Below are 13,258 nucleotides of genomic sequence, written 5' to 3' on the forward strand. Positions count from 1 at the left end.
ACAGAGCTTGACTAGCCATGGCTGAGTTTACTCAGACTACAGCTTCAATGTAAACATAGAGAAATGCATCAGGATGAGCAGAGAGTGACCATCCCAGAACAAAACAAATTATATCATTCTTTGCTCTGGGAAACGTGGCAGCAGATAATGCCCATATCCAATGACTGGCAGATCAGAAATGCAGCAAGATCTTCCACTGCCCTCTTCCTGTTTGGAACTTCTTCTCTAACAACTGCCAGACCCACAAGCTCAGGTATTTTCTTTTTATCTTTTTTTAAAGTTTTCCTCTTTATGTGCACATCTTTCCTTTTTTACCTTGATCACTCCTGCCTCCAAAGTAAGGGCTTCTAACAACTAACACAGGCTAAATCAAGTGTCACATCACAGCACCAAAAGCAAAAGTCTGCATGATAATAAGATAGTAAAGAGCAATCATGGACTTCAAAGAAGAATTACAAAGACATGAGAAGCTCTTCCACAATTCTTGCTCCATTTGGTCTGGGTCTCTGTGAATGGTGTGGACAGTGAGAACAAACTAGATTTAAGAGCAGCCTAAAATCTGGATGTAAGCTACAGCATGAAGAATTGAGCAGAAGAGCCTGTGATGGCTCACACTCACATCAACATACTAAATGATGTGGGCCCGAGTTATTTTTAGGTCTATTGTGAAACCCTACATTCCAGCTGCTCCAAAGATACACCAGCACTACCACAGAGGCCTGGGCTCTGTATCATCACCCTGGCAGGCTGGGGTGAGTCTAACCCTTGCCCCACATTAGAATTTTGGTGCCAAGGCAACCAAGTCCCTGGCACAGAAGGGGCAATGTGGACAAGAAGCGTTTTGGACAACAAGCTCACATGGGCTGGGGAAGGGTTTGGCTGTTGGATACAGAAGTTGCTGCAGCCTGGCCAGAGATCTCCAAGCCATGCTGGCCAAGGTCACTTCAGCTGTTGTGTCCTTGAACAGCTGCAGGCAGAGCACCAGTTACTATGGGACCTTGAGGGAAGGGAGAGTAAACAAAGCAGCAGAGGGGAAGGAGGCCAGGATTTCGAGTAAAACCCTCCATGCTACAGAACCCTGAAAACAATGAACTTGACAGATTCCAGAAGCAAAGCCTCCTTCGTGCCTCTGCAATGTTTGCTTGAATCTTGTTATGCAGACATGTCTCTCATAAAGAACAGCCCTGCTGATCTCTGAGGACTAACAGCCTGCACTGGAAGGATCAGTGAAAAGAAACTTGTGCTCCTGCAGATCTGTTCTAGGCAGTGGCACAAGCTACAACACAAACTCCTCAGAACACAACACTTGCTCCCTCCGCCTGGCAGGACACAGGACCAAGGTCCTGCACTCAGCACAGGGACTCTAATGGCACTAAAGGCTCTGGGGTTCACCAAGCCCCCAGCACAGACACCTCTGGGGACCCACATCAGCAGGACTCTCTCAATACCAGGGCAGATGCAGCGCAGGACAAAGCCAGGAGGAGCAAACACCACACAAAGAAGTTCAGGCCAGGTCACACTTGCCAACTGCCACCTACCCCCAGATTTGCAAAACCCAAGTACAAACAATGCAGCTCCTATCCTTCTTCCAAAACAAGTACCAGCAACCCTCTTTCTCAAGAAGGGCAAACCTATTACACAAGAGCAAGGTTATCTGGATCTCTCCTTACCCCCTCAGTCACCCTTAAGGCTCCACTCTTCAATTCTTGTTCTTAATTCACAAGCCAGCCCTAGGACAAGTAAGCCCCACCCAAAAACCAGCAAAGACAAGACCACCCTTGATCTCCTGAGATGGAAGACATTCTTTCAAGTTCACACAGGAACCAAACTGTGCCAAGCATTAGACTCCTTTGCCTGAGTAAGGACAACTTTTCATCAACTAAGGGTCATCTCTCAACCATTCTTCCTTGCTCCTTCAGCTGAAAGCAGCCTCAGCTCTTATTTCTGCTCTGAACTGTCCCCCCAAAATTATTCTCTTTGTTCCCTGAATCACTGGGAAAATGCATAGGGAAATATTGTTAATCTGCAATGAAACAGAAGCACAAACACTACGTACATCCTCTATCCATAAAGACATTCTCTGCTTGCTCTGGTGTGGTATAAATGAGCAATAAAGATATCCCCAGAAATCGCCCACTATAACTAAAAATCAAGCATTTATCTCTGTATATAGGAAGACATTACCACACACAGAAAACACAGTAAGAAAAGGCATTAAAGACAGCAAAAAGGGCTGCAAGTATCCATTGCTTCCTCGCACTACACCATCAGCTAAACTAGAAGTACAGAGACTAAAAGGTCTCCAACTGTGCATTACTGTTGTAGATAATGTGCTGCAAACACAAAACCAAGGATAAAAAGCTCTCTAACAAGTCATTAAAATTTAACAAGTCATTAAAATTTTTCTGTGCTTTTCAGGAAAAGTGATCAATTCATTAAGCAGCAATGCTTAGCTACTTAAACAGCTGAGCCCTTTCCTCACATCACGGTACATCACCAACCGTGTCATGGCACAGGGTTATCTGTAGGTCAGGAGTATTCTGGCCAAAACACACTGACATATCACTAATTGAAGTGAATCAGATTCTTTCACTAATACCCTGCCACAGGATAATCCAAGCAGTGTCCTGCAAGCCCTTTCCATCTGGCATGTCACCTTTTCTCTTACAGTCCCAGAAGTGACAAAGCAGCCCTGAGAACCACTCCTAACACCGTGGGCTTTGTACCTTCATATTCCTTGCAAGTGGCCATGGTCTGGATAACCAGCCAAGGGCAGGAATCTTTTCCCTGGGCCTAGATGGATTCCTATGGTCCTTTCCAATCCCATTTTCTATTATCCACTGATGTCACAGCTGGACAGCCAACTAAAACCAGTAATCTTTCACAAAGGTAACTGCTGCTGAGCATGCTCTTAAGCAGCACTTAAGAGTTTCCATACCTTAAGGCACAAAGTGAAATGGGCTTAAGAGAGAGGGAGCAGGCAATTCCCCTGCAGCCATTCACACCACACAGAACCAAGGTGTCACCCAGGCTTTCCTTACCACTTGCTCCTCAGAGGCATTAAGCCTGGAGGAGACTGATAAGATATTGTCACACAAATGGGAATGGCAGGAAGATAAAACACCTCCCCACCGACTTCAAGCAAACTTCTGCTCAATCCAACAGCAGATTTAACACAGGGAGGCAGGCAGATCCCAGCAACTGCAGTGCAAGGGGCCAAGGCAGGAGAACGGACCAGGAGCCCCCCATTTCTGCTTGCAGAGTAGAGTTCCCAAAAGGCAGGGTCCTCCTGCTGCCTGGAGTGGCACATTCAGCTCCTGGACAAATCTCTCTTGAGGAAAGGGGTCATGTCTCCAAAGACTATCAACCATGTGACAGCTCAGACAAGCTCACACCATTTAGACTTCCAAGCCCAACAGAACCCTGTCATCAGCACACTCAGAAATTCAGGATTATGCTCCAGATATTAAAGGTTTTTTGGAGATTGCACAATGAGAGCAAGGATGCCTCCCAGAAGCACAGTCAGGGCAGGGAGCAGGTGCTTCTCAGGCAGTTCAGTGAAGGCATTTAGCAGAGCACTGCCTTCCAGAAGCATCAGGACTGCCCTTCAAATATCAGCCTGATTTTATTACCTCTGCAAGGTTCCTCATCAGTTCAGTAGCTTTTCTAAGGCATATGTCAGTAAGCTGCATATCTTCTTTATCATCTCCTAAATCTTTCTGCCATTTGTCCTCTTTCCTATATTAAGTTTGTAGCTGAGGTATGATCTTTCACAGGTCTTCCTTTTAGACTTCTATGTCAGATCACTTCTAAACTTCATGCCTTTGTTTCCCTATTTCTAAAAGGCCAGCACACACATCTGGGGCTCTGAAGTGCTGAGACTGTTTTGGTCATTTCAGAATGGAGAAAGGGAGGAAAAAGCAGTAACTGATTTATCTAAGATCAACAGCCAAGAAACCAAGGGTTAGTGAAGAGCTTTGTGCTTGTGTGTCACAAAGTAAATAAGCTGTGGCAAATGCACACTGGAACATTTCCTATGGCAATGGCTGCTTTACTCACCAAGGGATGGCTACATCAGTTCTATCAGGAGTGACAACAAGTCAGTGTGTTTTATCTTCAAAAACAACCAAAAATGACCTTCCAAGTTCCATATGAGCAAACAAGCAGAAATTATTTGAAAAGACCATGTTCAGAATTTTTGTTCTGGTACTAAAACCATTAGAAGCAATTTCTGAAGAACCTTGCTTTTCCTAACCCTATTTTTCAAGTCTTCCTGCTTCAGAAACGGTGACAATAATGTAACTCTAGCTTACATTAAAAACAATCAGATTCAGGTTTTTCCATCACTGTCTGAAACACAAAGAACCAACTCTATTTTCTTTGGAGGCAACTGAAACAAGTACTTTTCCTAATCATCTTCATAATTGTTTCATGGACATGTTAAAGGTTTCCTTTCCAGAGCGAAAGGAAAATTGTATGAAAGCTGTAAAATATTTCTATAGCCATCAAAGAGTTTACAAAGCTTGTCTTCTTCCTCAGAAGTAGCTTAGAAGTTTTGTCTTTAAAGAACTGTTTGTGCCAATTATATTAAGATATCAAAGGACAGATGAAGGAAACTGTAAATGCAATTAATTTCTGCATACAAAGAGAGGAAGTTGCAATCATATAGCCTGTAGTCTGTAGTTAATTAAAAATAAAATACCAGTTTAAACCCAAACTGGTCCAGGTTTCTCAGCTGATAAGGTTTTTTTGTTGTTGTTGTTCTGTTTCAAAAAGAGAACCCCTTTCTCTCCAACAGCAAAAGGCAGCAAGGCAGCATGAGAAGAGCCAAACCAGGAATTCCAGGTCTCCTGCCCCATCTCACTGCTCCATCATCCATGACTTCAGTATCTGGGTCCATCCAGCTCATTCTCCCCTTCATCAAGTGCTTCCTATCTAACCTCCTATCACAGATCAAAGCATGGGGAACAAACACTGGATTTTTCCAACTCCAGCCACACCTTCCATCATCCACCCTTACCTTCCACATATTCTCCCCTTTCATTCCTATTTCTCGTGCCCTGAACAGCATTACACCAACATCCTCCTTTCCCCACAACTCATTGGGATCATTTACCTCTGTCCTTTTATTCAAATCTCATCTAAGTACAACTCCAACCTCTTTTCTTCCCCACAGTCCCCACCACTATTAGAGACTTCCCTCTCCTTGCTGCCATTCCATCCACCCCTGCTGCTGGGTGTTTCCTCACTCACATGGGTTCAGGGAGTTTGTAACCCAGACCCAAACCCACCCAGCCAGCTGAGACATCCTTTGTATGACTTGAACTTTGCAGTATCTCATTTTTTATTTCCTGTTTCCATCCCTGTGGCCTCTGTCAACACCATCCAGCTCTTTGTGTGGCTTTATCTTGGCCCTTCTAATTCACTCAATGCATTCCTCAAAGATCCTCTTAATTTCACTCCACATCTCAGTGAGCTCCCAGCCTCATTCTTTGCCCTTTCTACTCTTCCTGCTTTACAGCAGATCTGTGAGTGCTGTTATTAGGGGAAAAATTCCACCCACCCATTACAATTTAAAGAGTTCACTCTCCCCTTCAAGCCTGTCAAGATGCCTCTGACATCCCAGAAATGCCCAGGCTTCAGCTCAAAATGGCCACAAAGCTCCCTTTATTCCTCCCCACCCCTTCCCAGCTTGCAGCATCACTAGATACCCTTTTGTTTGATCAAGACTAATCATAGCTTAAGGACACACAGTCAGATAAGCAGCTGCTCAAGTGACTGAATATCAACTCTGCTCTCCAAAAGAATGGAAAATTTTTTTTTCCCCACATGGGAAAGTAACAAACAAGAATGGTTCAGTGACCTACTAAAGGGGTGTGTGGAAAAACATGAGTAAAGCCAAGACCTGAATTTTGGGTCTCTTGGCTTTAATTCATCTTGCCACTCAGCAGAAAGAAATAAACCAGGTAAGGGGGAGAGAACTGAAAATCAACATATTAATTTCTGTTGCCATTCAAAGTATATCATAATCATGCAGCACAAAATCTTCACTAAAATTAATGCCAAATCTCAAAGTTCAGCCACATTTTTTTCAGATCATGCAAAAGTTCTTGAGAACTGGCAGTCTGAGGACAAACTAGCTCCCTCTTCCCTATTTCAGCAATCCATCAAAAATGGTGATTACAAAATCCATGTTGTGTTTAAGCCAGAAAATAACATCTGTTTACTGAGTAAAAACACAAGATGAGAACAACAACAAAACATGTAGATTAAATGGTAGATTAAAAGATGATAACAATGAAAAAGGTGACTACTATGCCCCACACCTCTATAGCAACACCCTGCCCGACCAGGTCCATAAAAACCAGTCTGCAAAGACACCAAAATAACCAGGAGCAAAACAAACAAAATGTCCCCTCTATCTAAACCTCTGTCCACAGAATTTGTCTGTTCTTCCTGTAGTCATTTCTAGCCCTGAAGACACCAAAACCTTAATTTGAACCAAGGCCTTCTCACACCACCACTACCAAATGTTTACTTTGGCAAAGAAATGCATCTCAGAGACAGGAACAGCTCAGCAATCTTTTTGCAAACCATCATGAGGTTCAAGGTTGTCAAGGTGGAATTTCAAAGTGCATCTTACACAGAGCTTAAAAGCTTGTGACTATATCAAGCATTTGACATAAGCAGGGTAAGAGGCTCAGTAGTGATGTCCTGATTCATACTGCACCCTGAACACAGCATCCTTGCTTTGGAGGGACCCTTACTATGGTTAAAAAAATATTTGTAACAGCAACTCTGCTCAAGTTTGGCTAAATTCAGAGGTGAATACAGGTGCTTTTATCAGAGCAGCTTCTACAAGCAGCATGTGAAATATGTAGCTGAATTCTGGAGGTTTTTAATCTCCAAGGGCTATCAGCAGTGCTGAGAACTTCCCCAAACACTGCACTAACAAAGAATGTGTGGCAAAGGTGCTCTGGAACAAGCTGACCCCTAACGTCAGTCCTCTGAGGAAGGGAATATTTTTGGCTTCCATCTACATGAAGTGAAGGAGTCATATTGCTAAAGAGGAGAGATGAAATCTAGAAATGACCTGGCAAGCTGTCCACAAGGCAGCTTTTGTCCCAGTTCCCAGACCCCCCTCTCCTGCTCCGTGCAGCTTTAGCAAGCAGGATCCAGAGGGTTTTGGACAAGGATCTCATGCCAACCTTAACACTCTTACCTCAAGTACAACACCTGGCATGTTCCTTAAGCTCTTAATAAGAGGCGAGAGAACTCTGAGGCTACTTAAGAATAAATGAGCCCACAAAGTCATCTTCATCTACCCTACCATGGCCTATACTAAGATAAGCAATGACTGACATAAAAATGTATAATAGTTTAAAAAGAACACCACCCAGTGTGAGTATTATCATTAACCCTAAAAAAGAGAAAAAATTATTCTGCCCCAGTGTCAGGGAAAAAAACCTTCATGATAGGCTGTTATTGAGACATTTCTAAATACAGTTCAGCTTCGGGAAGTTATTTCTGAGTAATGTAATTATTTGGATAATGGTAAAGTTATTAGAGGGCTTTACTAAATTAAATATCAAGATGACATAACATTTTACTTAATTCTGTGTATTGTAGGTCATGTACCCAGGAGCACAGTTTCTCATTAGAATGAGCAGTGTCAAAGGTCTTTCTCATTTTGAGAAGAACATTTTTTAAGATCTTTTTGCCTGCCTGCAACAGGTCAATTCTAGCTACCGACACATCAAGGTCTGCAAGGTCACATTAGTTTAAAGAGCTGAGATGAAGGGGCTAAAAGGGGAAAATCAATGTTCTTTTACCTCTGTCAGTGTGGTACAGTTCCCATAATCAATCTCATCAGAAAAACAGGTTACATTTAGATAAAGTACAGCCCTCGTGACACCTGTTGTAAACCCCAGTGTTTATAAGTTACTTATTAATTTAAAAAATTGTTTTAATCTACTGACTGTACAGGGGAGTATGCCATAGGCATATCTTCCCCTCTGGAATGGCTTATTTGAAATGAGACTTTTCAAGCTGTGCAACTGGATACGTGACTGAAACAGCTGTGATGAAAATTAGAATCATGTTGGTGTGTACTGCTCAAAGGCACGAGGGAATGGCTTCCCTGGCGTTCAGAAATAACTTTTTTTATCATAAAAAGTTTGACCATTAAGAGCACAAAGCCAAACTCAAAAAAATTTACAGCACAACTAGAAGAGCCCAGGTTACACCACGAATCCGTGATCCAGCATAAATTTGGTCACTTCCAAACAAACCACCCGAGGTAATGAGCCAGGTAATGACTGAGGTAATCTAGAAAAGCTCTGCTTTCTAGTCCATCCACAGAGCTAATGGGTACCACACGTTTTACTGCTCCTCTTTAAAACTTTAAACACTGAAATACCAGCAATGAGTGTCATGTGTAAATAAATATTACACAGAGAGCTCTGTGGCAGCAGCTCCCTTGGGTTTGTGCTGAACACGGCTGCATCCCCCAGCTCTGCAGGCAGCTCATGCCCCCAGAAAGCAAAATCCACACATCTTCACCTTCCTGTGTCACAGTTTTTGCTGTTGGTTTCCACACCATCAGTTCTCTTCTAGAGTGAATTTCTACCCAGCAAAGGCAGCATGGAAAACATTAACATGGAAGCTGTGTGTTTTGTCAGTGCTGGATCTGACAGGCAATAGTGAGAAAGGTACAGCTGAAGCAACAGCCACAAAAACATCCCCGTAAAACAACCAAGATCAAATCCAACCTCAGGACAGAGAGAACTACAACCTACAGGCTCAAGCATTTGTTAAAAAGACATTTCCCAGTTCACAGCCACGTTCAACACCTCAAATCAGATTTTCCAGAATTACTTCAATCCTTTTTAAACCCAAGTTTACAATTGGTTTGTTTGGCAGATTTAAAAATTGTATCCCAAAGGTGCTGAGTAAGCAGGCTGGATCTGGGCAGGATGCTTCAGGGCTGCAACTCAGCAAACCCTAAGGTGCCCAAGGACAGAAGCATTAAGAATGTGCTTTTCTTTGGCAGCCTCTAGGAAGATATTTTCTGCACCTTGCCTCACGCTACCACCAGCAGGCAGGATAAAATTATTACTTCTGAAATAAATCTGGTGCTCAACTTATTCACCTACATCAGCGTTCAGTACTGTCAATCAGTGTAACAGAATTATTCCTTTGCACCAGATGTGATCCTCAGTTTCAAAATCCCAACGACATTCCAGTGGAAGCACAAAATAAAACAAAGATGATAGAGGCCGAGGAGCACATGCACATGAGCAGCCAGTTCTGTCCTTCACAACCCCTGCGGCTCCTTTGCAAGTTCCTCCCAGCTTGTACAATAAAAGGCTTACTTTTTTTTTTTTTTTTGTAAGTGCAAAGTACTTAGATCCACTGTTGCACACACCTTATCTGAGGTGCAGTCTCTTGCCAGTAACTAATAACGTTCTTGGCCAATATTATCAAAATTTTAATATTACTTACATCTTCAAGCTACCGTACAGAACAGATAGTTCTATTGTTTCCTCTTCATTGAGCAATACTTAAATAGATTAATTTCGGGGGGGGACAAAGTTAATTTTCTTTTAGCAAGCTAACGTGGTTCCTATAGATGAAAATAAATATTTCCGTTGATATGCCAAGAGGCATTTTCCATCAACCCTTTTAATCAACTTCCAAAATGCACTCAGCAGAGAACATCAGATTGGATCCGGTTTCTGCTATATCGCACGGAACAAAGACAGAGCAGACACACATCTTTCCAAAACACTTCTACTCCACAGCTCTGCCTCCATTTTGGATGACAGACAAAGGGGATAAATGGGAATATAACGCCTTACTGAAGAGATGAAAAGCACAACTGAAGTCTGAGCAAAAGGTGCAGATAAACCCAGGAAGTGCTGCTGCCAGCTGCAGTCACCACAGGAACAAAGGAAACAGCGACAGAGCCCGCTTGCTTGACTTTGTTATAAAAATAAAATTTGGGGAGGGGAAAAAGGAAAATTGGCCGGGTTTCACATCGAGCGGGGCACTTTGCCCTTTAAGGGTTTCTGCTTAGCACTGGAGCCTTCCACTCGCTCCCAGCCCGGCCGCGGGATGCTGAGGGCTTCCAGCGGCACCAGCAGCCAGCGGGGCGAGCGGGACCCCAGCCCTCAGCCCTCACGGCGGGGAAGCAGCGACAGCCCCGCTCGCCCCCAGCCACGGGCCCCGGCCTGCGGGGAAGGGCCGGCCGGGACCCCCGAGCTCGCTGAACACAAAAGCGGCACCGAAGCCCCGCGTGTGGGGCGGGGGGTCCCGGCTCGGCTGCGACCCCGCCCTCACACGGTCCCGCTCCCCGGCCAGCCCGGGGGGGCTGTCCCCGCTCGGCGGTACCTGTAGGCCAGGGACATGCACTCGAACAGCTTCGTGAGGGACGCGTCGATGCTGAGGCGGCCGCCGGCGCCGCCGCCGCCGCGGGCCGCCCCGAACTGGTAGGTCTGGCAGGTCTGCTCGTTGACCGTATCGAAGTCGTAGCCCTTCTTGGGCGGGTGCTCGCTGTGCGGCGACGAGACCATGAAGTGCCCCGAGTGGATGATCTGCGGGCCCGGGGGCTGCCCCCGCCGCGGCCCGCACCGCCGCCCCCCGCCCGGCGACGCTCCGCCGTCGTCCGTGTCCGACGAGTCCTCGTCGGGCTCGGTGCGGGGGGACAGCGGCCCCGCCGCCCCGAGCAGCCGCGCCGGCCGCACAGCCCCAGGGACCAGCTAGGATCGCTTAAAAAAAATAAAATAAAATTTAAAAAAAATATATAAAAAGAAAAAAAAAAAAAAAGGAAGTCGCTGCTGCCCTGTGCCAATAATGTCCCCATTCCTTCTGAGGATGGCTGTTTTAAGTGATTCAGCAGGGACTTCCATCCAGCAGAAGAGTTTGGGTTTTTTTTTTTTTGGTTTTTTTGTTTGTTTTGTTTTGTTGTTTTTTTGTTTTGTTTTTTTAACCAAACTAAACTGCGACATGTTACGAGGAACAGCTCCTGCACGTTGAGGGTGGCAGAGCACTGGAGCTGCCCAGGGAGGATTCTCCCTCCCTGGAGATGTTCCAAGCACGCCTGGATGTGTTCCTGTCACCTGCTCCAGGTGACCCTGCCCAGCAGGGGTTGGGCCGAGTGATCTCCAGAAGCCCCTTCCGATTATGGAAAACACTTCTAAACTTAAGGGACCGTGAGGAACACGAGATGTAGAGGACAGCCCAGAAATGGCTGAAGAATGTGGAGAGAACAATTGTGCTAGAAATACTTAAATTGTCATTAATACACTAAACTGCTTATAATTTTCCAGAAGCAGTCTGCAAGAAGCCAGGGCAGCCAGAGAAGCTGGACAGTCACAGAGAGGGCAGGACACGGAGCTTCTGCTGCCAGGCTGGTGGCTCACACCTAACTCAGTACCTGCCCAGCGGCACATAAAAGAAACCACAGCTGTTCCAGTGGAAGGAAAGGTCAGATTTCATCTTTCTCAAAAGCATAAAGGAAGCAATGGGTCCTGTAGGTTAACATAAAATCATAGCAACAGGGCTGTTGTGGGGAGAGAGCATCATCCTACAGCACAAAACCCCATACACATATGTATGTGTACACAAGGCAAGAGAAAAGATCTCAAACTTGGCCTGCAGTGCAAACCTCCATGACCAGGGGAGCAGTCAGATCCCAGGACACACATTCCAAAGCATTTATACTAAATTGCATATATTATTTTAGTTTTAGGACCTCACACTTAAAATTAAAAAAGAGGCTCTTCTACATAGCCACACTCAGGAGGGAAAAAGCTTCCAAACATTAAACAGCCACATGCTACTTTTTCTGGTGTGTTAAACCAGAAATAAGATCAAGGGAGTCTTAAGAGATTGAGAGCAACTCTTGGGCAAGAAGAGGCATCCCTGCAATATCCCAATTACGCCCATGCAATGATCTGGCATTCCCCATTAGCATGGCATCAAGACTGATCCCTGTGTTTAGGGAAGGAGTGGTAGGTCAAACACTTCCCCACACATGAAAGCAACAGTAAGGAATGACCACATCATGTGAGAGCTGTCTCAGATCTTTAAAAACCAAAACTAGCATTCAGCTCTTGGTCAGCATCGTACATAACTCAAATTCTGAAGAAAAGGCCAGTCATATTTAGCTTCAAATCTGAAGCTAAATATGACTGGCATTAAAATTTGCTTAAAAAAAAAAGTGCTGCCTCCCAGCAAGACATTCTGAGAATATTTTAAGTACAAAAAAATTAAAACATTTCAAAACAACATTTACAGTTTAACAATACCTATTAAAAGTTTTTCATGTAGTTTATTAAGAACTAAACCTGAGCTAAAAAAAATCACATCAGCAGCAGCACTGTGTTAAGTATTTCCATGACAACAGCCTGTACACTGACCTCACTAAATTCTAAGCAAGCCAGTGTTTCCTCCTGCAGGAAAAGACAGGTAACTTGCTAAAATAAAATCATTAGGTTGCAGTGCAATTTTCTAGGAAGAGTTAGGAGTACACCATCATTTAAAGAAAGGGCAGCAGCTTTAATCTACAAAAGTTCAGGGTTTTCTTCTTCTCTGCCAGATGCAAGGAAAGGGGCATTCCTTAAAATAAATCCACTTAATTTTGGAGACAGACCTCTTGGTCTGCCCTTTTGAGAATTTGAGCATTTAGGTGATCAGTAACAGTTCAAGACTGCCAGCCATCCATTCCTGCTCCACAGCAAGGAATTCCAGGAGGCACAGACAGGGAAACAGAGGCCACAGCATCTTTGGAGTATGCCTTTTCCTACTGTTTTTCATCAATCCACAGTTCAAGTGAAACACTGGCCACCAGATTCTGATGAATGTTACTTCAAGGAACATCAATTCCTTGAAATAGGCTTTTAGCACAGGAGGAATTCAGCTGTAATACACACTGTGAACAGAGACATCCAAGCTGCTCAATGCCCACAGTGTATTCCACACCACTTAGTGGTGAGATTATCCTCCCAAATCTACAGGCAGGAAGATAAGCACTCCCATACTGCTGAGGGAAGGAGCTCAAGGGATCCTACTCACAGCCTGGGCTGGGGCTGAGCGTGGGAGCCCAGCCCAGCCGTGCCCCACTCGGTGCCCATCCTGCTCCCAGGAACCACAGGGACAGCCTCCAGCCCTGCCTGCTCCAGGCTGCCACTGCTCCCTCCCTGGCACAAGCCTTACCTGTTCAGAGTCCTTTCCTTCTGGGACCCATCTTGAGTTA

General features: G+C 44.8%; 1 protein-coding gene across 1 annotated transcript in view; it reads right to left on the reverse strand.

Moving 5' to 3' along the window:
• Positions 1-10,739, reverse strand: part of LOC120509703 (MLX interacting protein) — a 44,485-nt gene extending 33,746 nt beyond the window's left edge. The window contains exon 1 of the mRNA XM_039724693.1: positions 10,393-10,739. Coding sequence (XP_039580627.1) covers positions 10,393-10,574 — 182 coding nt within the window. The 5' untranslated portion in view covers positions 10,575-10,739. The remainder of the gene's footprint in view (positions 1-10,392) is intronic.
• Between the last annotated feature and the right edge of the window lie 2,519 nt (positions 10,740-13,258).

Source organism: Passer montanus, unplaced genomic scaffold (assembly GCF_014805655.1).
Source record: "Passer montanus isolate IOZ18808 unplaced genomic scaffold, ASM1480565v1 scaffold53, whole genome shotgun sequence".
NCBI classification, from domain to species: Eukaryota; Metazoa; Chordata; class Aves; order Passeriformes; family Passeridae; genus Passer; species Passer montanus.